We start from the raw sequence: 23209 nt of genomic DNA on the forward strand, positions 1-23209 counted from the left end.
TTTGAACCATCTGTGTCTTTAAATACAGGACAAATAATAATGTTAATTGATGTTAACTGACTTGACTTACCTAAGATCATAATAAATGGCAGAGATATAATTGAGATGTAGCTCTGCCTGACTGTAAGGCACATGCTCTGAACCATATCACTTTATAGCCACCTAAATTTACCCTCTGTATGTTTTGGAGGTTTAGTTTTGTTTTTGCTTTTTATTTTATTAATATGCCCTTGCATTCTCTTCTAGATCTTTTCTCAGTTTAACTGTTGTTTTAACTCTTTTATTTTTAATTTTTTTTCCATTTTTATTTTATGTATTTATTATTATTATTTTTTTTTTTTTTTTACTTTACAATATTGTATTGGTTTTGCCATACATATGTACATGAATGTTTGCTGTGATCAGGCTATCCTTTCTGTTTTTCAACTAATATACTTCTAGTTTATTTAGTTTTCTGGGTCCCCAGGTATTATCCCTTGGATGTTATCATGAGTTTCTTAGACCTGAGCTAAAATTGTTTCCATGTCCCTTAGTGATTGGTAAGTGAGTATATTTGGGCAAAGACTATCAGAGCTTCCCCTTTTCTTTGCTTATGTCTGCTTCCTTAGGTCTCTAGGGCCCAGGACAAGGTGTAACTCCTAGGGTTTGATGTTCTTGGTAGATTAAAAGGAGCTTTTATATTTTTACTGGCTTTATGCTACCCTTTAGTACTCTTCTTTCCCCATCTTCTAACCCTCCAACATGAAGTAATGAAAAGTGACAGATGCTGATAAAGGTTGAAGTAGTAAATAGTCCCCAAACCGTTTGGTTTACATTTAATTTTGTACACTGAGTATTTTCTCTGTGACAATACAGATGATAAATATTTAACTGACATTGTTTAGTTTGATTATAGTTCAGTGTTTACTTAAAGTACTAGTTATTCTGTTTATCTCAAGCAACCTTGTTAAGTGGTTTAACTAATTCTGATTGTTTTTAGCCTCTTGGATTTTCTAGATGTATAGTCATATCTATAGAATTATGATAATTTCAGCTCTTCTGATCTATTTATTGCTTTTAAAAGCATTTCTTATTTTATAAGTTAGATCCTGTAAGTTTTAAATAAAAATGGATAAAATTGGCATCTCTGTGCCTTTCCTTTATCACAGTCTGGGCCTGGTGCCTACTTCTAGTAGTTGATAGTTCTGCCATAGGACTTGGTTAAGTTGACCAGTGAAAAAGAATGAAACACCTCAAAGCAAATTAGAATGACACACATTTAATGTACAAGGAATTATCAGTTCAAATTGGTGGAGAAAGGATGCATCATTGTTAAATACAACGTGGGAGAATTAGATTTCCATCTGGAAGAAAATAATAATAGAGCACTCACTGCTCATGTCACATTTATAAATAAGCTTCTACTGAATTAATAACCAGTGTTAAAAATTGAAACTAAGGCATTTGAAGAAAATTTGGGGAAACATTTTTCTATTACTTCTGGGAGACTTTGCTAAGATGATGGGAAGCCTAGAATAAGGGAAAATTTGACAGACATATTTTGGTCCAGAAATTCCAACTCTAGATATTATTTTCTGGGCTCCAAAATCGCTGCAGATGGTGATTGCAGCCATGAAATTAGAAAATGCTTACTCCTTGGAAGGAAAGTTATGACCAACCTAGATAGCATATTAAAAAGCAGAGCCATCACTTTGTCAACAAAGGTCCATCTACTCAAGGCTGTGGTTTTTCCAGTGGTCATATATGGATGTGAGAGTTGGACTATAAAGAAAGCTGAGCACTGAAGGATTGATGCTTTTGAACTGTGGTGTTGGAGAAGACTCTTGAGAGTCCCTTGGACTGCAAGGAGATCCAACCAGTCCATCCTAAAAGAGATCAGTCCTGGGTGTTCATTGGAAGGACTGATGTCGAAGCTGAAACTCCAATACTTTGGCCACCTGATGTGAAGAGCTGACTCTTTGGAAAAGACCCTGATGCTAGGAAAGATTGAGGGCAGGAGGAGAAGGGGACGACAGAGGATGAGCTGGTTGGATGGCATCACTGACTCATTAGACATGGGTTTGGGTGGACTCCGGGAGTTGTTGATGGACAGGGAGTCCTGGCGTGCTGCAGTCACCAAGAGTCGGACACGACTGAGCGACTGAACTGAACTTTGTGTTAGGTCCAGGTCTAGACACTGGAGGCACAAAGTAGGGAATAGTGAAGAAGGCACAGGAAGCCTCTGCCCTCTTAAATTAGAGAAGAAAGACAACCATGAAGATTTCCTTCTTTAGATCTTTTTTCTTTTCTGATTAGATAGTTCATGAATTTTTAAACAAAATATGATACTGACTTAAGTTTCTCCACTACACTGAACCTTGAATAAGGGTTATGACAATGCAGTATCCATTGTTATTGGAGATTTGTTTTCTTAGTTACGTTTGTAGAGGTTGCTTTCCCTTTTCAGTTATTTTAGGTTTTTAATCTGTCTTTAGGTAAGGTATCTAAAGGTAATCTGTTTTAAGGTAATTTAAGTTGCATTTCTCACTGTGGGTGGTAGGGGCTCAGTAAGTATGTGTAAAATTCATTGGTTTCTATAGATCAGATTTTCTGTTAAAGAAATTCACTGCTAAAATTAAGAAACTATCCATATATGTATATCACTAATATACATGTGATACTCTGATAATTTATGTATCTTACCTGATTTACTACTCCTAATAACTCCATGAGTTATTATAATTCCCTTTTTCTAGATGATGAGACCAAAGTTCAGAGAGGTAAGGTTAAACAGTTAAAGGATGGTGCCTGTCCACATTAGCATCTTGGCCTGGATATATATCTTCAGGGCTGGAGTTCTTGGCCATGGTGCTGCTTAATACTTCTTGAGATTGGGAAATATGTGTTTTCAGATTGGCCTTAATATAGATAGAACTTTAGTTTTTGCTCTTTTATCATTTTTATTTTTGCTTTCATTTCTTTTTTTGGGGGGGGGTATGAATTATTGACATTTGAAGGTACGGGAGATAATTTTCTTCTTCTTTTTCCTTGTGTTTATGTGCTTGTGTATGATTAAGGTAATAATGTAACCTGGGAAAGTGAAAAAGAAAGAGTCTGCAAAGATAAAACCCAAGTAAACATAACACAGCCAGGAAAAAAGCGATTAATTTCATCAGGAAGTTCAGAAAGTACATCAGCAAAGCAAGACACAGGAAAAAAGTGCAAAAATGATGATCAGGAAGAGTCTATCATTTCATCCAAGGTGATTTTTAAAATATTCATTATTTGGTTGTTTATTTTCTCTGACAAGTGTTCTAGTTAAGATAATTATATGCTATATATATCAATGAAAAACCAAAAATGCTTTTTATATTGTTTCTCAAGATTTGTTATTTTGTTTGATTTTGTTGTTTGGCTTTTTAATATAGGACTTGCAATGTAGAAGAGCTATTTAATTTAGAAATTTTCAAACTGAAAAATAGGTGGAGACCACTTGACCCTGGTCATAATTTGGTACCTTCCTTTTGAAACTCTGGGTTTTTGGTCATTCTCAAGCTGCCTTTCACTACTTTTCTCTTGCTAAGTATTAAGAGAGGAACAATTAATGAGTAGTTCTTAACAGCCTGTTGCATAACTACTTCTGGGTTTACTTGCAGTATTTATAAATCTTTTCTATCCTCTTTCAGTTTTTGCTAATTCATTAGAATGGTATGGCTGACTTAAGCATTCTTTGATACTGGGTACTCTAAGAAAATGAGATTATTGGATGAATTTTAAAAGAAAGAAAGGGGAAAAAAAGGGAGAGATATGACTCTAGGACAAAAAGGTCAGGTATTCTTCCTTTCAGGAGAAGAGTGGCTTTAAAAGATCATTTTCATGATCCTTGTAGTCCTGTGGCTACGCTGTGTGGGTCTCCATCTGTTTAGTCTCAGGGAGAGCCAAAGGAATAGGATTGCTTTTAGAATTGTATGGACTGGATTGATTGAAATTTCAGCCACTATCCCAGAGAATCAGGTCTTTTATAGTTCTCCCCTCACTCCTGCCTCCTTTCTAGTGAGAAACAGGATCCTTTCTTCCAGCTAGAAAGCAGGGTCTAATCACTATAGGCTCAACTCTTCTGCTTACTTATGGAGTCAAGCTTAATAAATGAAAACAAAATGTATTCTAACTCACATATATGGACCATAAAAACTTACCTATAAATTTTATGTGAATTTTGAGCCCTAATATTCTCTGCTGTACTCTCTAAACATATTATTGACCTAAAGGAAATAGATTTCCAGATATTTCTCCAGCAAAGATGAGTTTATTTGGGATCAGCAGAGAATTGTATTTTGGAGTCTTCAGCCATGGGTGCAAGTTCCTGCATAGCAGAGGAAAAAGAATACTTTTATAGCTGATAGTAAACAGATTTCATGGTTTTTCATTGGCTGAGTCTTTGCCATGAAGGAAGAGGACTCTTTCGTCTTCCAGTTGTGCCCTGCTGTCATCTCAGGGCATGAGAACTGTACTTTCTGGTCTCCCAACTCTGTTTAACTTTTTACACTTCCTCATTTTGGTCAGGATTTTTCTCTGAAAGCATTGCTAATCAAGAGTCAGGTTTTCAGTGACTTTATGTCCTTTAGTGCCAGGAGGGACCTTTGCTGGGTGTGGCATCTCACACTGGAGAGAAAGTACACAGATGGAAACCTATTGAAGTCACATTCAAGTATCAAGGAGAGGTAGGAGGAAGAATTTTCAGGCACTTTTAATCTAAAGTTTGTATGTTATCAAAATCATAGAGATTGGAGGATATTGAAGTGTTCTGTCGTCATCAAAGGTTTGACAAACAAGCTGCCAACAGGCCTGGTCTGGATATCTTCAGAAAGCTGTCTCATCAGATGTCATCTGCTTCAATTCTGGGAAATCTTCTCTTTCAGGTCATCAGATAATGTGCAGATCTAGTCAGGGTTTGGTACATTTTTATATGTGTCATGTGAATCCAAGAGTCTCCTTGGGGTTTGGTGGCACAAAGGCTGGTTAACAGTACGTGATAGGGGCCTTTCCAGTGAGGTTGAAGAGAGTTCTTCTGGAGGTGCTTCTTTCCAGTAGACAAAATGTCCAGGTTGTCAGGTATATTTTAGGTCATCATCCCCCAAGAGTACACTGTGAACAGATTGCTCTACCAAAACACAGTTATTTTTAATAGTATTTAGGCTTTTGCTATATTGGAGTATCTCTCCTTTTACCAGTTGTGAGTCAAAAGAAGCAAGAGCATCCTGTGGCTATCTTAAGGTGCGAGAGCTTATGAGTTCTGAAAGGGGTGGATCTGAGATTCAGAATGACCAATGACAAGGCATTTTGGCCAAAATTTTTAGAGGGCCTTTACTAATTTTGTCAACTGAGTAGTAATAATACCATTAGTGCATTCAACTAAACAGGGATCACTTTCAGCACAGTGAAAGTGTTGAAAATTGGCCAAATAGCACAGACTTGTTGAAGTGAAAGTGAAGTCGCTCAGTCGTGTCCGACTCTTTGCGACCCCATGGACTGTAGTCCACCAGGCTCCTCCATCCATGGGATTCTCCAGGCAAGAACATTGGAGTGGGTTGCCATTTCCTTCTCTAGGGGATCTTCCTGACCCAGGGATCGAACCCGGGTCTCCCGCGTTGTAGGCAGACACTTTACCGTCTGAGGTAAAGTCCAGGGAAGTCCACTTGTAGTACCTGACCAATAAGATGTGTTCCTTGATGGCCATGAAATTTGAGAGGAATTCCCCTGATAGGGATAATCTTTTCTAAAAGGACTTTACAGAAGCAGTAGCATGTCTGCAAGGGATGCCTGTCTGTATGTGAAAACACACAGGCCATTACTAAAACATATTTGTATCCATGAGCCAGAGCAAGTTGTGAGACCTTGAATAGTTCATTGGGCTGTTTAAATTGTCTGGGAGCATTATAAACAAGCTTTCTTGGGTTGTATTTCAGACAAGTGGGACAAGTGAGGTAGATATTTTTGATGGCCTTGTTAATGTTTGCAGATCAACACTGATTGATGAATGCTATCATTTTTTTTTCAGTAGACCAGTGGTTTAATGCATGTACAGTGCTGAAGAATGGGGATTTTAGAGTGTCCAGGAGGACTGGGTTGTTAGTCTAAACCAGAGTTTCCTCTTTTATCAAACCAACAATTTTTCTATTTCCAATGTTGTTTTTCCTTTTCTGAAGCCAGCTGTTAGGCTTCTTTAGTCTGTTTTTTTAAGTTATCATTTGGGAAAATTTCTCTTTGGACCAACAGCTTGCTATTGGCCCCGTTGCTATAGGCCCCTTGCTATTGGCAACATTCCCTGCAGAAGTGTCATCAAAGTTATTTCCCTCAGTTTCCAGAGAGTCAAGTGTAGAATGTCCCAGAATAGAATGTCCCAGAATATTAGTAATACCTAAAGTGGCAGATAAAAATATTACATCCAGTAAACATAAGGGTCACTTAAAATTTTATTTCAGCAGGGAGTAAGGAAGTCACGTTGCTTCATAGTATTACAAAATCCTAAGCTACTGTATAGTGTGTAAATATTATGTTTGTGTATAATATTGTAAAAGTGTATACCATCAGTATAAATATTGGCAGCTTTGCCCTTGGCTTAAATACAAGCCCATATGAGAGTGTATAATTCCACCTATTTGGCCAAAGCTGCCTCAACAACATCAAAAGGAGTTGCAAAGCATACCTGGCATATTTACCATTGTTACCTTTTAAATAAGAATATCAGTGAACCTTGAGAAGTCAGTGTTACCAGGAGGTCTTTCCTGTAAATCATTATGAGTCAGGAGGTGGTCAGTCAATGTCTTCTTTGGTGGTCAGTTAGGGACTTCTTTGGTGACAGAGGGGAGAAGAGTAGCAGGTATAGCACAAAGGAGTTATGTGAGGAGAAGTTAATGAAAGGACTTACTTCTTAGGACGTAAGGCACCTGACTGAGAAGTACTAAGTGTGATGAGAATTCAGGAGGGCTTCTACTGCGTGATGTACAAAGTTGCTTAAGGGGATCCCATGATTTTCTTGGTGGCCATATCCAAAGGAGCAGTAGCTGTAATGGCTTTAAGGCAAGCAGGGTATCCCTATACCACAGAGTCCAGTTTCTGGCTGTAATGCAATGTGGGTTGATGGTGGACCCATGGTTTTGGGTGAGTACCCCAAGGGCATTTTCTTCCTTTTCATATATAAAAAGGAAAAAAAAAAAGAGAATCTGATAATTGGGATTCTCAAAGGCAGGTGGGTTCATGAGACACAACTTTCAGGCTTTAAAGGCTGCGTTGTTTGGTTCTTTCTATAAGTTTGAGTCATGGTTGTTATTGTTTAATAAAGCATATACATAGGTTTGGCCATGAGAGAGAAATTTGAAATTCAGCTTTGGAAATAACCAACCAGCCCGAGAAGACTTAGCATATAGCATGTAGTCTTGGGTTTGCGGAAGCTTAGGATATCATGAAGTGTATCTGGATCTCCTTAAAGCTTTTGTGCTGATATCAGATGCCCTAAGTATCAAACCTGGGTTCGAGTAAACTGTAATTTTTCTTTGATGACCATATGTTCCTAAAAGCTTTGGCAAGTGGATACTGTCTTTTTGTGAGGAGGCTTGAGAAGGAGAGCAAAGAAGCAAATGAAACACATATTACAACAAAGTAGAACCTCTAGGGAACCTTACATAATCCAGATCAGCCTTTAGTATTTGTAAGAAATAAGGATTCTCAGCAAAACCCTGAGTCATTACTGTCCAGATGAATTGCTTTTCTTCCTAAGTGAGGGCAGAAGGATATTGGTCAGCCTCGTCAACTGGAATGGATGTTAGTAATTATGGGTATTAGGAACAACAGAGTGTCAAGGGATAACAGTGTTGTTTACTGCTTAGAGATCCTGGAGGAACCTCCACCCTCAGCCCCTAGGTTTTATTCACCTGGCTGGCGTAAGGATTAATGAGACCTTGAGCCTTGTAACGTTCTTTTATGGTCTTTATGCCTTTCAGGGCTTTCTTTTCTTATAGAATATTAATTAAGTCTGGTTAAGTGGTTTTTGAGGGATCTATTTGAATCTTGGGATGTGTGCTGTGAGTTTTGCCAGTATCAGCTGGAGATTTTACCCATAAGGGGAGTGGTAACTGATTCACTACAGACAAGTGATCAATATTTCTAGATCAGTATTAGCTCTAGTACTATCAGAGGCAAACCAAATAAAAGATGTCAAAGGATCATTTCATTCACCTGGTTTGTTACTTTGATAACTGTTGTCAAATTTTAGAATTATTTCCCCTTTTTGGGAAAAAAAAAATTCCAGCATGACACTTCTTTAAGAAGTCTCAGCCTAATAAATGAGTTGGGGGCCGAGGAACTAAGGAGAAAGGGGTATGCATCTCTCAAAGGGCCTAAGTGAAAGGAAATAGGTTCAGAGACAGGAACCTCTTGAGGCTCGTTAGAAATCCCACTAGTTGAGCTGTGTTCAGACTGCTTTATAGTAGTGGGGTTGAGCACTGAGAGTATGACTTCAGGGTCAGTTAGGACTAAAACAGACTTGTCCCCAATCTGGAGAAATGTTTCTCCAGGTTGACGGAGAGGGGAGACTGGGAAGAGCCCCTGTTGTTTCTCAGAGTACTGTCATTGAGAATTGGGCAGATGTTGGAAAGGCTAGTTAGAGGATTGAAGGCATCTGAAGTACTTGTAGCATCTCTTTTGAATGTCCTGGCTCTTCGCAATAATAGCAGAAACTAGGAGGGTTTTGGTTTTGTTTGGAGTCTTTAGTTGGTGGTTTGAAGATAGTAGTCTTCCTTTTGGGTGATCCATCTAGAGTTTGAGTGAGCTGGCTTGCCAGATGAGCTAAATATGGAGTGGACATAGTTCCCCATTCTATCCTGGTCCTTTTTACTAGAAAAGAAAGGACCCAGTTCAGTCCATTAATAAACATGGGGTTAATAGATACCCAGGTAGAATCAACATCTGAAAGAAGAGTAGAATTTTCCTTTAAAACAATCTGAAGTTGATTGTAATAGTCATGAATAGGATCATCAGATTTTTGTGTGCAGGCCTGAATTCTGTTCCAATCAACAGGCTTTGGGAAAGCCATAGAAATCACCTGATGAAATTGCCTCATTATTGCTGAAGTGGATCATATAATGGGCTTCCCAGGTGGCTCAGGAGTAAAGAATCCACCTGCCAATGCAGGAGCCACAGGAAACACAGGTTCGATCCCTGGGCCTGGAAGATCCCCTGGAGTAGGAGATGGCAACCCACTTCAGTATTCCTGGGGGAATAATCCCATGGATGGAGGAGCCTGGCCAGCTGTAGTCCATGAAGTCGCAAAGAGTTAGAAAAGACTAGGCATGCACACATGATCATATAATAAGTTAGTGGTCTGGTCACTGAGCTGTAATTCTAGAGACCTTTCAGGATTTTCCCAACTAAATGTTTTTATCCAGTGCTGGGCCCAGTCTTCACTGACAAGTATAAAATTAGATGATATAAGTCAGAAACAAGGTTGGTAAGTTTGAATAACTATATTAAATTCCTCTGCAAATCAATGAGGATCTTCTGTTACTTTGGGAAGGTCTTTGACTATGGCTCACAGTTCAGCTTTAGTCCAAGGAATATAAGAAACTAAGAGTTTAACATCTGGATTCTCAGAAGGCCTAATTTTAAAGGGACAGGTTCTGGCAGTTTCAGAGGAAGAGAGTAGGGAGAGTTTCAGAGAAAATGGGAAGTTTGGCAGGAAAATGAGTGTGGGGTCATTGAGGATAGAGAGGAGGTGTTGACAGTGTCGAAGGGAAGAGGAAGATTGTGCCAGAGGCATAGGGGCTAAGGAAGAGGCAAGATGGCACCAGATGTGGAATCTGAGAAAAAGAAGCTAAGGAAGAAGAGCCTGAAGCTTCAGAAACCATTCTATTTTTCTTTAATCATTTGCCTCAGTTAATCTTAAAATCTTATTTTGCAGAGAGGCAATTTTAAACTTCTGATAACATTGGGAAGCTTCAAAATACCAATCAAAATCGTCATTCCATTCAGTCCTAGAAACTTTTGAGTTACTGTAATCCATTTTGGCTTTAAGAGAATTAAATTTGGGGATTTCAAAAGTTTCCCACAATGGCCATTGATATTCTAAATTGCCTTTGGTCAGGTTAGTCCAGTTGGAAATGCACATGAAGAAGGACTAGTTTTTAAGCATAGAATCAGTTGAAGTATCTATTGTGGGGGGTGAGGTAGCCTCAAAATATTTAGGTAACTGGAATCTTACTTCTCAGAAGTTTTCTTCTATAATAAAATAATAATTTTCAAGCAGCTTAAATAATTTACAACTTAAACAGCTCAATTCAAACAGCTTACAACTCAAACAACTTGCAGGCCTAGTAACAGCCAGTTCTAAGAAATAACTTGGTCCTGGAAAAGCCAAGCTAAAGGCTTCTTAGCCAGCTTCAGTTGAAACAGTCTCATCTCAAAGTCAGACCAAAGTGCCAAATGAGTACCCTCATGCAGAATAAGGCCTTAACCTGGAAGATTAAAACTCAAAACAGATTCCAAACAAAGCCAAGAGAGCTTCAAATGCAAAGAGGGTATGGGCTCACATCCTGGAGAAACATGTACCTTCAAACTCCAGGATCTGTGAGAAAAATCAATGATCACAGTGGACTTGATTGTGGATGCTGCACCTGTTTGCTCATCAGCCCTGGAGCTGTTGAAGGTCTTCTCTGATCCCTGTACAGATCACCAAACTGTTGACCTGAAACAAATGGACTTCCAGATATTTCTCCAGCAAAGATGGGTTTATTTGGGATCAGCAATTTGAGGTCTTTAACCTTGGCAAAGAAATAGAGGAAAACAACAGAATGGGAAAGACTAGAGATCTCTTCAAGAAATTAGAGATACCAAGGGAGCATTTCATGCAAAGATGGGCTCGATAAAGGACAGAAATGGTATGGACCTAACAGAAACAGAAGATATTGAGAAGAGGTGGCAAGAATACACAGAAGAACTGTACAAAAAAGATCTTCACGACCAAGATAATCAGGATGGTGTGATCACTCACCTAGAGCCAGATATCCTGGAATGTGAAGTCAAGTGGGCCTTAGAAAGCATCACTATGAACAAAGCTAGTGGAGGTGATGGAATTCCAGTGGAGCTATTTCAAATCCTGAAAGATGATGCTGTGAAAGTGCTGCACTCAATATGCCAGCAAATTTGGAAAACTCCGCAGTGGCCACAGGACTGGAAAAGGTCAGTTTTCATTCCAGTCCCAAAGAATGGCAATGCCAAAGAATGCTCAAACTACCACACAGTTGTACTCATCTCACACGCTAGTAAAGTAAAGCTCAAACTTCTCCAAGCCAGGCTTCAGCAATATGTGAACCATGAACTTCCAGATGTTCAAGATGGTTTTGAAAAGGCAGAGGAACCAGAGATCAAATTGCCAACATCTGCTGGATCATCGAAAAAGCAAGAGAGTTCCAGAAAAACATCTATTTCTGCTTTATTGACTATGCCAAAACCTTTGACTGTGTGGATCGCATTAAACTGTGGAAAATTCCAAAAGAGATGGGCATACCAGACCACTTGACCTGCCTCTTGAGAAACCTATATGTAAGTCAGGAAGCGACAGTTAGAACTGGACATGGAACAACAGACTGGTTCCAAATAGGAAAAGGAGTACGTCAAGGCTGTATATTGTCACCCTGCTTATTTAACTTCTATGCAGAGTACATCATGAGAAACGCTGGGCTGGAAGAAGCACAAGCTGGAATCAAGATTTCCGGGAGAAACATCAATAACCTCAGATATGCAGATGACACCATCCTTATGGCAGAAAGTGAAGAGGAACTAAAAAGCCTCTTGATGAAAGTGAAAGTGGAGAGTGAAAAAGTTGGCTTAAAGCTCAACATTCAGAAAACAAAGATCATGGCATCTGGTCCCATCACTTCATGGGAAATAGATGGGGAAACAGTGGAAACAGTGTCAGACCTTATTTTTGGGGGCTCCAAAATCACTGCAGATGGTGACTGCAGCCATGAAATTAAAAGATGCTTACTCCTTGGAAGGAAAGTTATGACCAACCTAGATAGCATATTCAAAAGCAGAGACATTACTTTGCCAACAAAGGTTCATCTAGCCAAGGCTATGGTTTTTCATGTATGGATGTGAAAGTTGAACTGTGAAGAAAGCTGAGCGCCGAAGAATTGATGCTTTTGAACTGTGGTGTTGGAGAAGACTTTTGAGAGTGTCTTGGACTGCAAGGAGATCCAGCCAGTCCATTCTGAAGGAGATCAGCCCTGGGATTTCTTTGGAAGGAATGATGCTAAAGCTGAAACTCCAGTACTTTGGCCACCTCATGAGAAGAATTGACTAATTGGAAAAGACTCTGATGCTGGGAAGGATTGGGGGCAGGAGGAGAAGGGGACGACAGAGGATGAGATGGCTGGATGGCATAACCAACTCGATGGACATGAGTTTGAGGGAACTCCGAGAGATGGTGATGGACAGGGAGGCCTGGTGTGCTGCAGTTCATGGGGTTGCAAAGAGTCGAACATGACTGAGTGCCTGAACTGAACTGAACTGAACCTTGGCAAGCCTCTGCTGGAAGCTCCCTCAGTGTAAGAGAAGGAGAACTCTTACGAGAACTCTTAGAGAGAGGAAAAGGAGGTTGTCAGGACTATAGTCAACTAAGAGTCTGTGGCTCTTTTATTGGCTGAATCATTGCCAGGAAAAATGAGGAGTCTTCTTCTTGTTGGGCTTTGCTATCATTGCAGGGCATGAGAGCTCCATCTTCTATCTAATTGAGTTTTATTTTTATTGATTTTTTACAATAGCAATACAACTCCCTTTTTTTCCCTAAGAAGAGACATTTTTTTTCCAGAAGAAAATCTGTAGTAGGCATGTCTTACTGTAGTTAAACCATAAATACAGTATTATTTAAACCACATAAAGTTTGATAATCACAAGTGAAACTTTTAAGAAAGGTCAAGCCTTTTCTGCCAGCTGTAAAGGCTGTAATCAGGGCTGTTCAGAAAGAAAAATATTAAGTTATCAGGAATATCAGAAGATCTAGATGTTCAAGAAATCTTTGAAACATTACCAAAAATAGGTTGTTTATTCCTGAAAGCTGGTAGGGAGGTGATATTTTAAGAGTATCTTCATTTGTCTCCAGTACACTAGATTCTTGCCTTGACTGACCAAAATAACAGGAGAGGTAAGGAATATAACTCTTATTTACATAGCTCTCTCTTAATTAAGACTGTATCCCCAGAGCTCCTTAGTGTTGGTTTACTACATCAAGGAATCTTATATCCTTTGCTTCTGATTGGCTATTTGGATTGTACCATTTATAGCATGTCTCTGATCAGTCCCACAGAAACATCTATTCATTCATTCATTTAATAAGCATTCATTAAACAAATAGTAGTAATACATGTTAACAACAATGGCTGAAAAATTACCCAAAACCATTTATTGAGCTCAAAGACCATTCTAATAATCATTACACTAAGCAGTCTTTCTGTTATATGTAAGGCAGTATGCTGGAATGTGGGGTTAAATGCATAAAGATGAAGAAGACATAGTTGATAAGGAGCAAATAGTCTCGTGGGGCACATGATTCAAATCCTAAAATAAAGTGACAACACATTCATTTTTATGGCAGTCTTGAGGAGGACTCCATAAACCAGCTTCTAGGGAGGGGTTCCTGAAAGAAGTGACCCTGGGCCAATCCTAAGGGCAGTGGGCATGAACCAGGTGTAGGAATCCATCCCAGGTCGATGAGGCAACAGGCGTAAGAGCAGAGAGGATACAAAGACTATGCTGCGGACAATTGTTCTTAGCATTCTTGGTGCAGAGCTGGGCGGCAGGGCAAGATGAGGATGAAGCCGGTAGTGTGAAGGAGGACCTTGAAATGTTTTCAGCCAGAGATAATCTTATCCGCTCTTCAAAGGAGAAATTGGAAGAGAATAAGATTAAAAACGGGGATAAGGTCATTGACGATGTTATGAAGAGGATCTGACTGAGGCACTAATATTAAGGATGATAGGGATGAATTAGAGGAATATTTAAGAAACACACTGCAGCACTTGTTGTTTAGATCTGGGGGAAGTAAAGAAGGAATGAAAGATAGTCATCCAAGAAATTTATCCACATCTTCTGGCTAAAACAAGTGGGTTAGATTATTTTGGCCAAAACTATGGTACAGAATACAGAGGGTAGATTTTGAATTTGACATTTTGAGTGTGAGGTGTATAGAATATTGAGGAAGAACTGTCTAGCTGTTGTTATTGTTCAGTCGCTAATGTCACTGTTTCCACTCTTTCCCCACCTATTTGCCATGAAGTAATGGGACTCGTTCAGTTCAGTTCAGTCACTCAGTCGTGTCCAGCTCTTGGCAATCCCATGGACTGCAGCACACCAGGCCTCCCTGTCTATCACCAACTCCCGGGGTTTACTCAAACTCAATGTCCATTGAGTGGGTGATGCCATTCAACCATCTCATCTTCTGTCGTCCCCTTCTCCTCCCACTTTCAGTCTTTCCCAGCATCAGGGTCTTTTCCAATGATTCAGTTCTTTATATTACATGGCCTAAGTATTGGAGTTTCAGCTTCAGCATCAGTCCTTCCAATGAGTATTCAGGACTGATTTCCTTTAAGATGGACTGGTTGGATCTCCTTGCAGTCTAAAGGACTCTCAAGAGTCTCCTCCAACACCACAGTTCAAAAGCATCAATTCTTTGGCACTCAGCTTTCTTTATAGTCCAATTCTCACATCCATACATGACTACTGGAAAAACCATAGCTTTGACTAGATGGACCTTTGTTGGCAGAGTAATATCTCTGCTTTCTAATATGCTGTCTATGTTTTTCATGATTTTTCTTCCAAGGAGCAAGCATCTTTTAATTTCATGGCTGCAGTCATGAAATCATCTGCAGTGATTTTGGAGCCCCCAGAAATAAAGTCAGCCACTGTTTCCACTGTTTCCCCATCTATTTCCCGTGAAGTGATGGGACCAGATGCCATGATCTTAGTTTTCTGAATGTTGAGTTTTAGCCAACTTTTTCCACTCTCCTCTTTCACTTTCATCAAGAAGCTCTTTAGTTCTTCTTCGCTTTCTGCCATAAGTTGTGGTGTCATCTGCATATCTGAGGTTATTGATATTTCTCCCGGGAATCTTGATTCCAGCTTATGCTTCATCCAGCCCAGTGTTTTTAATGATGTACTCTGCATATAAGTTAAATAAGCAGGGTGACAATATATAGCCTTGACGTACTCCTTTTCCTATTTGGAACCAGTCTGTTGTTCCATGTCCAGTTCTAACTGTTGCTTCTTGACCTGCGTACAGACTTCTCAGGAGGCAAGTCAGGTGGACTGGTATTCCCATCTCTTTCAGAATTTTCCACAGTTTATTGTGATCCACACAGTCAAAGGCCTTGGCGTAGTCAGTAAAGCAGCAGTATATAAAAGCAAGGAACTCTCTTGGTTTTTCAATGATCCAGTGGATGTTGGCAATTGGATCTCTGGTTCCTCTGCCTTTTCTAAATCCAGCTTGAACATCTGGTAGTTCACAGTTCATGTATGCCATGAATGAGTTTGAAGTTCAAGAGTGAAGTTAAGGCTGGAGTTTAGAATTTTTTAGTCCTTAACCTGTGGGAACTAATGGATTCATACAGCACTTTTAAGACAATTCATTAGCACAAACATTCTTTCCAAGGGCAGCTTGGAGACAACAGCAAATTGCTTCATTGACCTTGTTTCAGGAAGTGAAGTGAAGTCGCTCAGTCGTGCCCAACTCTTTGCGACCCCATGGATAGTAGCCTGCACCAAGCTCCTCCATCCATGGGATTTTCAAGGCAAGAAGTACTGGAGTAGGTTGCCATTTCCTTCTCCAGGGAATCTTTGTTTCGGGGGAAGTTCTTTGTTCTCTCCTTTGAAGTATATTAGAACTTCAGATGGGGAATTCTCTGGTGGTCTAGACACAGTGGTTAAGACTCAGTGCTTTCACTGCTGTGGGCCCATGTTTAATCCCTAGTCTAGGAGCTAATATCTCACAAGCTAGAAAAAGAAAAAGAAACCTTCAGAGAGTTGAGGGATAAGGGAGGACTTATTGGGGGAACTTAACAGTCTACTTTAATAGCCTTGTTGTTAAGTGTGTTGTTCAGTCACTAAGTCGTGTCTGACTCTTTTGTGACCCCTTGTACTGTAGCCCATCAGGCTCCTCTGTCCATGGATTTCCCAGGCAAGATTACTGGAATGAACTGCCATTTCCTTCTTCAAGGGATCTTCTCGACCCAGGGATCGAACCCACGTCTCTTGCATTGGCAGGCAGATTTTTTTTTTTTTTTTTTTTTACCACTGAGCCACCTGGGAAGCCCAAATAGCCTTAATATAATACATTTTAGCCAACTTCAAGCACCAAGGTCACCTTCCACCAGCTGCATGCTCCTCAATTCCTGAGGTCTATAGCATGTATTTTTATAGAGAGTGTAGGAGATCTGTCTCTTCTGTCATGAATCTCTAGCCTCCTACACTTTATTCTTAACATTTTCATGTAATCTGGGACATAAGCCATGTGGGTCTCAGATATAAAATAAAAAATGGACCTCTCTGCCTTCCCCTACTTCTTCCAAGTACACAGCACCCTCCATCTTTCCTCTTCTCCCATTTGCCAGTTCAGTGACTTGTTCTGGCTCATGAGCTTTTTAACTGGCATAGTATGAATTTATATCTCAGCAAACTTACAAATTACTGCATGTAATGGGTTTTTGGGACCATTTATGAATAATTGAAACCACAAATGTTAAATTCTTGAATGCCAAGGGCCTACTGAATATCAATATTTCATGGAGTTCCATAATGAACATTATGAATTCCAGCTTTTATGCCTCTTAAAATATTTGAGAACCCCTGATCCATATAGTATTGATATCTGTGACTTTATTACTCCTTTCTCTTTTGGAATAAATTAACATGTTAAACATATTCCTTGTAAAGATATTTAAAAAATAAATCCTTCTTTACATTTCATAAAAGTAGAGCGAGTTGAAATATGAAGGCTTTATACTTTATATCTTTTCTTGTATTACTTGGTTTGCTTTTCATTTTTTTAAATGGTAATATAGTAGATGCTTGTTGACAAAAATGCATTCAGACGCATGTTAAAGTAAAATGAAAATTTTGATTCACCTTTTCCTTCCATCTCATTGCATACTAATACATTGGTTTACGCCCTTCTAAATCTTTTCATTTGGATTTACATAGGTAAGTACTGAAATAGATATGTAGGGAATTTTTTTTTTTTTTACAACCTAGATGGAATCATTGTGTGTGTGTATGTGTGTTTGTATATAATGTATATATATTTTAATTTTAAAAATCCTTAGAGATATATATAGAGAGAGATCTACCTCATTCTTTTCAATCTCTGCCCAGTGTTTCATGGTAAGAAAGTATTCTCCTTTATTTAACCCTTTCCTACCTGTGTCCTTTTTTCCCCTATAATAAATATGACAGGAGTGGGATATTTTTCCCTGTTGTCCCCATACTGTTGCTGAGGCCCAACACCCAGTGCAGAAGTACTAATTATAAGCATCTCATATTTGAAAGGAGCCCCCATCAGTGAGGGCTAGGCTTTTTCCTATGGGATCTTTTGAAAGGGATGAGAAATTCACTGTCCCTTCCCCCAGGCTTTATACTTAGAGAACTGAGACAAAAAAAGGTTGTAAGATTTGGGAGAGTGCTGTGTTTGGTGGAAGAAGTTATTTTGTCCCTTTCTAAAATTAAGAGAAGAGATGTGCTCTGAGAGCGTTTATTGTGGAGTTCTGAGATGCCAACAGGAACAAGAGACTGAAATTTTACTGGCCCTGCTTAGCCAATAAAGATTTGCTCACTTATCCCAGTACTACCTGAACAGAGAAAAAGAAAATTGGTGAGAGTTGAGCCAGTAGGGGACTGCAGATAAGGAGGTGGGTCAGAATTGCTCTGTTTCCACCCCACAGTAGGTCCTGATTAGTTGGGGTCCTATAGTAAAGGGAGATGAGATTGGGGTGTACTTGAGCAGCTTGCTGGGAAAGAGTATATATGTTGGCAGGATGTGGTACAAATGCCATCAACTGAGGGCCAACTCCACCTGGTTATCTATTGCTATACAAGAACCATGATTTGATCTAGGTTCTTTTTGCAAGGTCTTTAGTCAGTTTGGATAACATTTGAAAGTTGGCCTACTGTGTTTCTTAAAAATGAAAAAACTATGGAAACACCTAAGGAATTAGTCTAAAAAAGTCATGTTGATAATATCTTCAAGAAATTTGAGCTGTTGGATATCAAATAACATTAAAACCAGCTTTTTCCAGAAGACAGCCAGCATACATGAGTTCTTGTTATACGTGGGGGTGAACATTCGTGTGTATCTAATATGTTTTCATCACATCCTTACCCTGAGGACTGGAGTTTATCTGAGCAATGTCTGCATTGCACAGGAAGTATAAGTAATTAAGAGGTCATTTTTAATAGGATAAGACTAGGCTTACTCTTTGTACTTGTGGTAAGTACATATTAAAAAGGTTCTGTAATGCTAATGAGAATACTTACTTGATTCAAAATACCTTTAATTCGTTAAACTGAAACTGTTATTCATACCACTTCAAAGGAATCTTATTTTCTAAGTTAATCATAAGATAGCTTTCATGTGAATTTTTCTGTGAAGGAGGATCAATTTCATCATTCAGCTGAAGGGGGAAAAATCTTGATTTAAAGGGTAGAAATAAAGTATTACAGTAACTTATAAGAAATTATAAGAACAGTGCAGAAGAGTGTGGCACATTGTTGAACAGGAAATTTAAGAGCCAAGTAGGTTTTGAGGGGAAGACTATATTCAAATGAGCAAATGTTGGATTTTCTCATGTTTCATTTGTATTTTTCTGGTTATTTTTCACTGAATGTTTGACATGATTGTAAAGGTTTGACATAACTGTAAATTCCTTTTCTAATAACAGTAGATTATTTCAAAGTTATTAAACTAGAGATATAGACAATGACATTTTTAATAACTTTAAAATATGGATCTTAAAGTTTTAAAATATACATATTGCATGAATCTTACAGTTTCATGCATTTATGCTTAAACTTACACATTTCCTTTGAAATATGCTTTTATTTATTATTTATTTCCTGATTTTCTTATAGGAAATGCCACAGTCATTTTCTGCAGCCATGTTACATAACACAGAGATAGATAACACTAAGACTAATCCACAGAGAAGCAAAGTCCCAGTAGAGGCACTTGGTAAGGTTTCTGAACATAAAATCATCACTAAGGGAAGTTCAAATGAAGACAGCACGGCGAGAAGTTGTTCTGAGAGTTATTCCAGTACCCAGAGCAAGTCTTTCTGTGACAAGCCTCAAAAATCTCATCCTGAGCCCAGCTCTAATCCGCCCAGTCCTGAATGTGTGCAGGCGAAGGCAACCGATTCAGTTCCAAATGGTTCTGAAGAAAACAAGGTACAGAGAACATCCTGCATGTATGGGGCAAACTGCTACAGGTAAAGCAAAATTACAGGTAGCATATAATTCCAGTATTTCATAGCATGTAGCATGTAAATATATGCTATCATGTGTTAAAAGACTAATAAGACCCATTGGCCTAAAGGTTAGGAGCTTTATTGTGTTTCTGCTGGTCTGTACTTTTTCAGTATGTGTTCTTGCAAATCCTTCTAGAGGCTTTTAAAATATAGTGGGGAATTAAATGTTTCATTGTAGATACGCTGACTACTACAAGAAACTGGGGAATACAGACTTGAAAACAGGATCACTCAGACCTAAATACCTGCTTATTAATGTCTTATTTAGGTGTTAGAAAGATAGCTTCATAAGTAGTTTATGTATACAGTATAACTCTCAGAATTCTAAGTTGTGTTTAGGCATCTTATTATACTTATGCCTTTTCTTTTATATTTTTCTAAAAATGTTTTTAAATCACCATGGTGCCTTCTAAAACAACTGAATATATATTTTCTGGATTGATTGGTAACTCTTCTACTTACTTCATTTGATTATATTGTATTATATTTTTTAATTTCATACTTTGTGAATTAGTTTTAGGCTGTATGTTTATACTGTGTTTTCTCTATGTTTCATAGCCCTATTGCAGAAGTTTTTCTTTGCTATTGCAACTTATCAAACTAAATATCTTATAAATACATTCTAGTATAGTTTATCTTCTATGCAATAGCATATGTATATCACATATTCTGTTAATTTCTCATTCATCATATCTCTTTAAAGTGCAGTGCCATTTTAACATTTGAATAACCAATTTTAACGATTATAATTTATGCATTTATTCACAATTTTGTCTTATTTATGATGGCCTTAGTCCCGCATATGGAACATAATTTATAAATAGATTAGGTGGTTTAAATAGGAGAAATTTATTATCTCACAGTTCAGGAGGCTAGAAACCTATGATCAGGGTGTTGGCAGGTTGAGTCCTCCTGCAGTCTCTCTCATTGGCTTACAGATGCCACCTTCTCATTGTGTCCTCACATGGCCTTTCTCTGTGAATAAACATCCCTGGAGTCTCTTCCTCATCTTATCAGGACATCAGTCATTTGGGATTAAAGGACCTACCCTTATGAATTTCTTTAATCTGAATTATCTCTTTAAGGCCCTGCCTCCATATATAGTCACACTAGGGGTTAGGGCTTTAATATATAAGTTTGAGGGTGGGGCACACAGTTCAGTCTGTGACAGTGTTCAACTGGTATTTATCTTTGTTAAACATGATTTAATGTTCTATCAAGATCATAATGAATTCAGTCATACTTGATGATGACACATTAATCAGTCATAGCTTGTGAATATTTTTTTACTTTTTCACTCATTTTGATATACATAATTAATACCCATGAAATATTTGCAACTGAAATCTGGAAGACTGAACACTTATATTTATAATAAAGGGGAAAAAAAACCCTACATTGAGTTCTTGTTATATATGTATATCATAGCAGTCAGTTAAATGTATCTTTTTTCTAGCCTCAATGCCACTGCTTCAGCTCATGCCATGATTCCTCTGGAGCTAGTAAATAATCTCCCAAGTCTCCACACTTTCCCTAGGTTCAGATTTCTTCCTCATTCTTGACTGAATGATCTGACTGAGAAAATAAAAACAAAGATAAAAAAGAAGAGAGAAAAAAATCTGACAGTATTACTCTCTTTTACAGAATCCTTCAGTGTCTAAAGGCTGGATTTCTTAGCAGAGTCCAGAAGGCCCTGAACTGCCAGTGATTCTTCAGACGCACCATGCCGTCAGGCTGTTGTTGTGTCCTTTGGATGCGCTGATCCCTTTTCCTCCCTTTTGTCCTGCTGAAAGACTCGTTCAGTTCCTTTTTGCATCCTTTTCTGATATGCCTGTTCTTCCCTACATTGCTCAGCTTCTATCCTACACAACTGTTTTCCTAGTACAGTTTCTAATGTGTGATGTTAGATCTGATATTTAATATCATAGTTCATTAGGTAAAGAATCTGCCTGTGATGCAGGAGACTCGGGTTTGATTACTGGGTCAGGAAGATCCCCTGGAGAAGGAAATGGCAATCCACTCCAGTATTCTTACCTGGAAAATCCCATGGACAGAGGAACCTGGCTGGCTGCAGTCCATGGGGTCACAAGAGTAGGACACGACTTAGCAACTACACCATCACCACCACCGATTATTTACATGTTCTGTCATAATAGAAAATTATTGCTCAAGAGAAGTCTTATTCAACCCCTTGATGTTATGCTATTAACTCCCAAGTCTGTATCTCCAACAGAGATTTCTGTACTAAATTTTAGATCCAGATAATCACTGTTTATATCACAGACACATCAAGTTCAGCCTTGTCTAAAGCAGTCACATCTTCTTTCAATCCTTTGAGAAACTGAAAACAACAAAACAGCATTTAACTTTGTAGAAACTGTTGTTTCCAAAAAACTTGTTTTGAAAGCTTTTGTTCTTCTGGGGTCATGTAGTTTTTTTGTTTAATAGCATATGGTTCCATTAGTAAACTTATTTTAAAAATTGGACAGAAATTGAAAGATCTGTTATTAGCATGTAAGAAATTAATGCTTTAATTAAAATAGTTTTATCTGAATAAGAACATAAAAATTATGAGTTAATAGTATATAAAATAAGGTTTTTATCTCTAATACATGTGCAGTGTCTCACTGAGGACCAAACCTCCCACTGAGAACAACTAGCAAAGCTGAACACACATGTTTGAGAACATTAGAGGCAGTCACACTTTAAGGCTTCTTTTTCCCTTGTGACATTTGACAAATTTTTAATGTTTCATGCTGAGGGCTAAGAGAACAGGCAGAGCTTTGGGCAGTCTCATGGAGCTTGGGCAACAACAATGGAGTTTAGTATTTGCCAAGCAGGAGAGACCCTGTATGGAAGTTATAGACATTCAGGAAGGAAAAATAGAAGCATAATAAAATTGAATATGACTGTATAAAGCACTAATAACTTTTGTGTTATGTAACATATTTGTGAAATTAAAATATATGAAAATAGTACCGAAGTGGTCAGGGATTAAAACAAGTAAATTTTGGCTATAGTTACATAAGTGGAAGAATACCATATTTGTTATTTCGTGACTGTCTTAACTTTATGTGGGCTTCCCTAATAAATAGCTCAGTTGGTAAAGAATCCACCTGCAATGCAGGAGACCCCAGTCCAATTCCTGGGTTGGGAATATCTGCTGGAGAAGGGATAGGCTACCCACTCCATTATTCTTGGGCTTCCCTTGTGGCTCAGCTGGTAAATAATCCACCTGCAATGTGGGAGACCTGGGTTTGATCCCTGGGTTAAGAAGATACCTTGGGGAAGGGAAAGGGTACCCACTCCAATGTTCTGGCCTAGAGAATTCCATGGACTGTATAGTCCATGAGGTCTCAAGAGTCAGAATTGACTCTTTATGTAGGTCTTCAGAGTTTATCTATATTGTAACATGAGTCAGAATTTCTCTTCTTTTTAAGGCTGAATCATATTCAATTTTATGTATATACCTTGTTTATCCATTCATCTTTCAATGGACATTTGGGGTGCTTCCATTTCTTGGCTATTGTGAATAATGCTGCTGTGAACTTTGGTATGAAAACAACTCTTTGAGATCCTACTTTCATTTATTTTTGGATATAAATAAAGAAGTTAAATTGCTGGATCAATTCTATTTTTAATTTTGCAGGGTACCATCATACTAT

At 38.4% G+C, this 23209-nt stretch overlaps 1 protein-coding gene across 2 annotated transcripts in view; it reads left to right on the top strand.

Annotated features, from left to right (window-relative positions):
* Positions 1-23209, top strand: part of APLF (aprataxin and PNKP like factor) — a 94935-nt gene that overhangs the window by 38660 nt on the left and 33066 nt on the right. For both annotated transcript variants that reach the window (XM_070798896.1, XM_070798897.1), the window contains 2 exons: positions 3057-3241; positions 19150-19505. In XM_070798896.1, coding sequence (XP_070654997.1) covers positions 3057-3241; positions 19150-19505 — 541 coding nt within the window. The remainder of the gene's footprint in view (positions 1-3056; positions 3242-19149; positions 19506-23209) is intronic.

This window comes from Bos indicus, chromosome 11, assembly GCF_029378745.1.
Source record: "Bos indicus isolate NIAB-ARS_2022 breed Sahiwal x Tharparkar chromosome 11, NIAB-ARS_B.indTharparkar_mat_pri_1.0, whole genome shotgun sequence".
NCBI lineage: Eukaryota > Metazoa > Chordata > Mammalia > Artiodactyla > Bovidae > Bos > Bos indicus.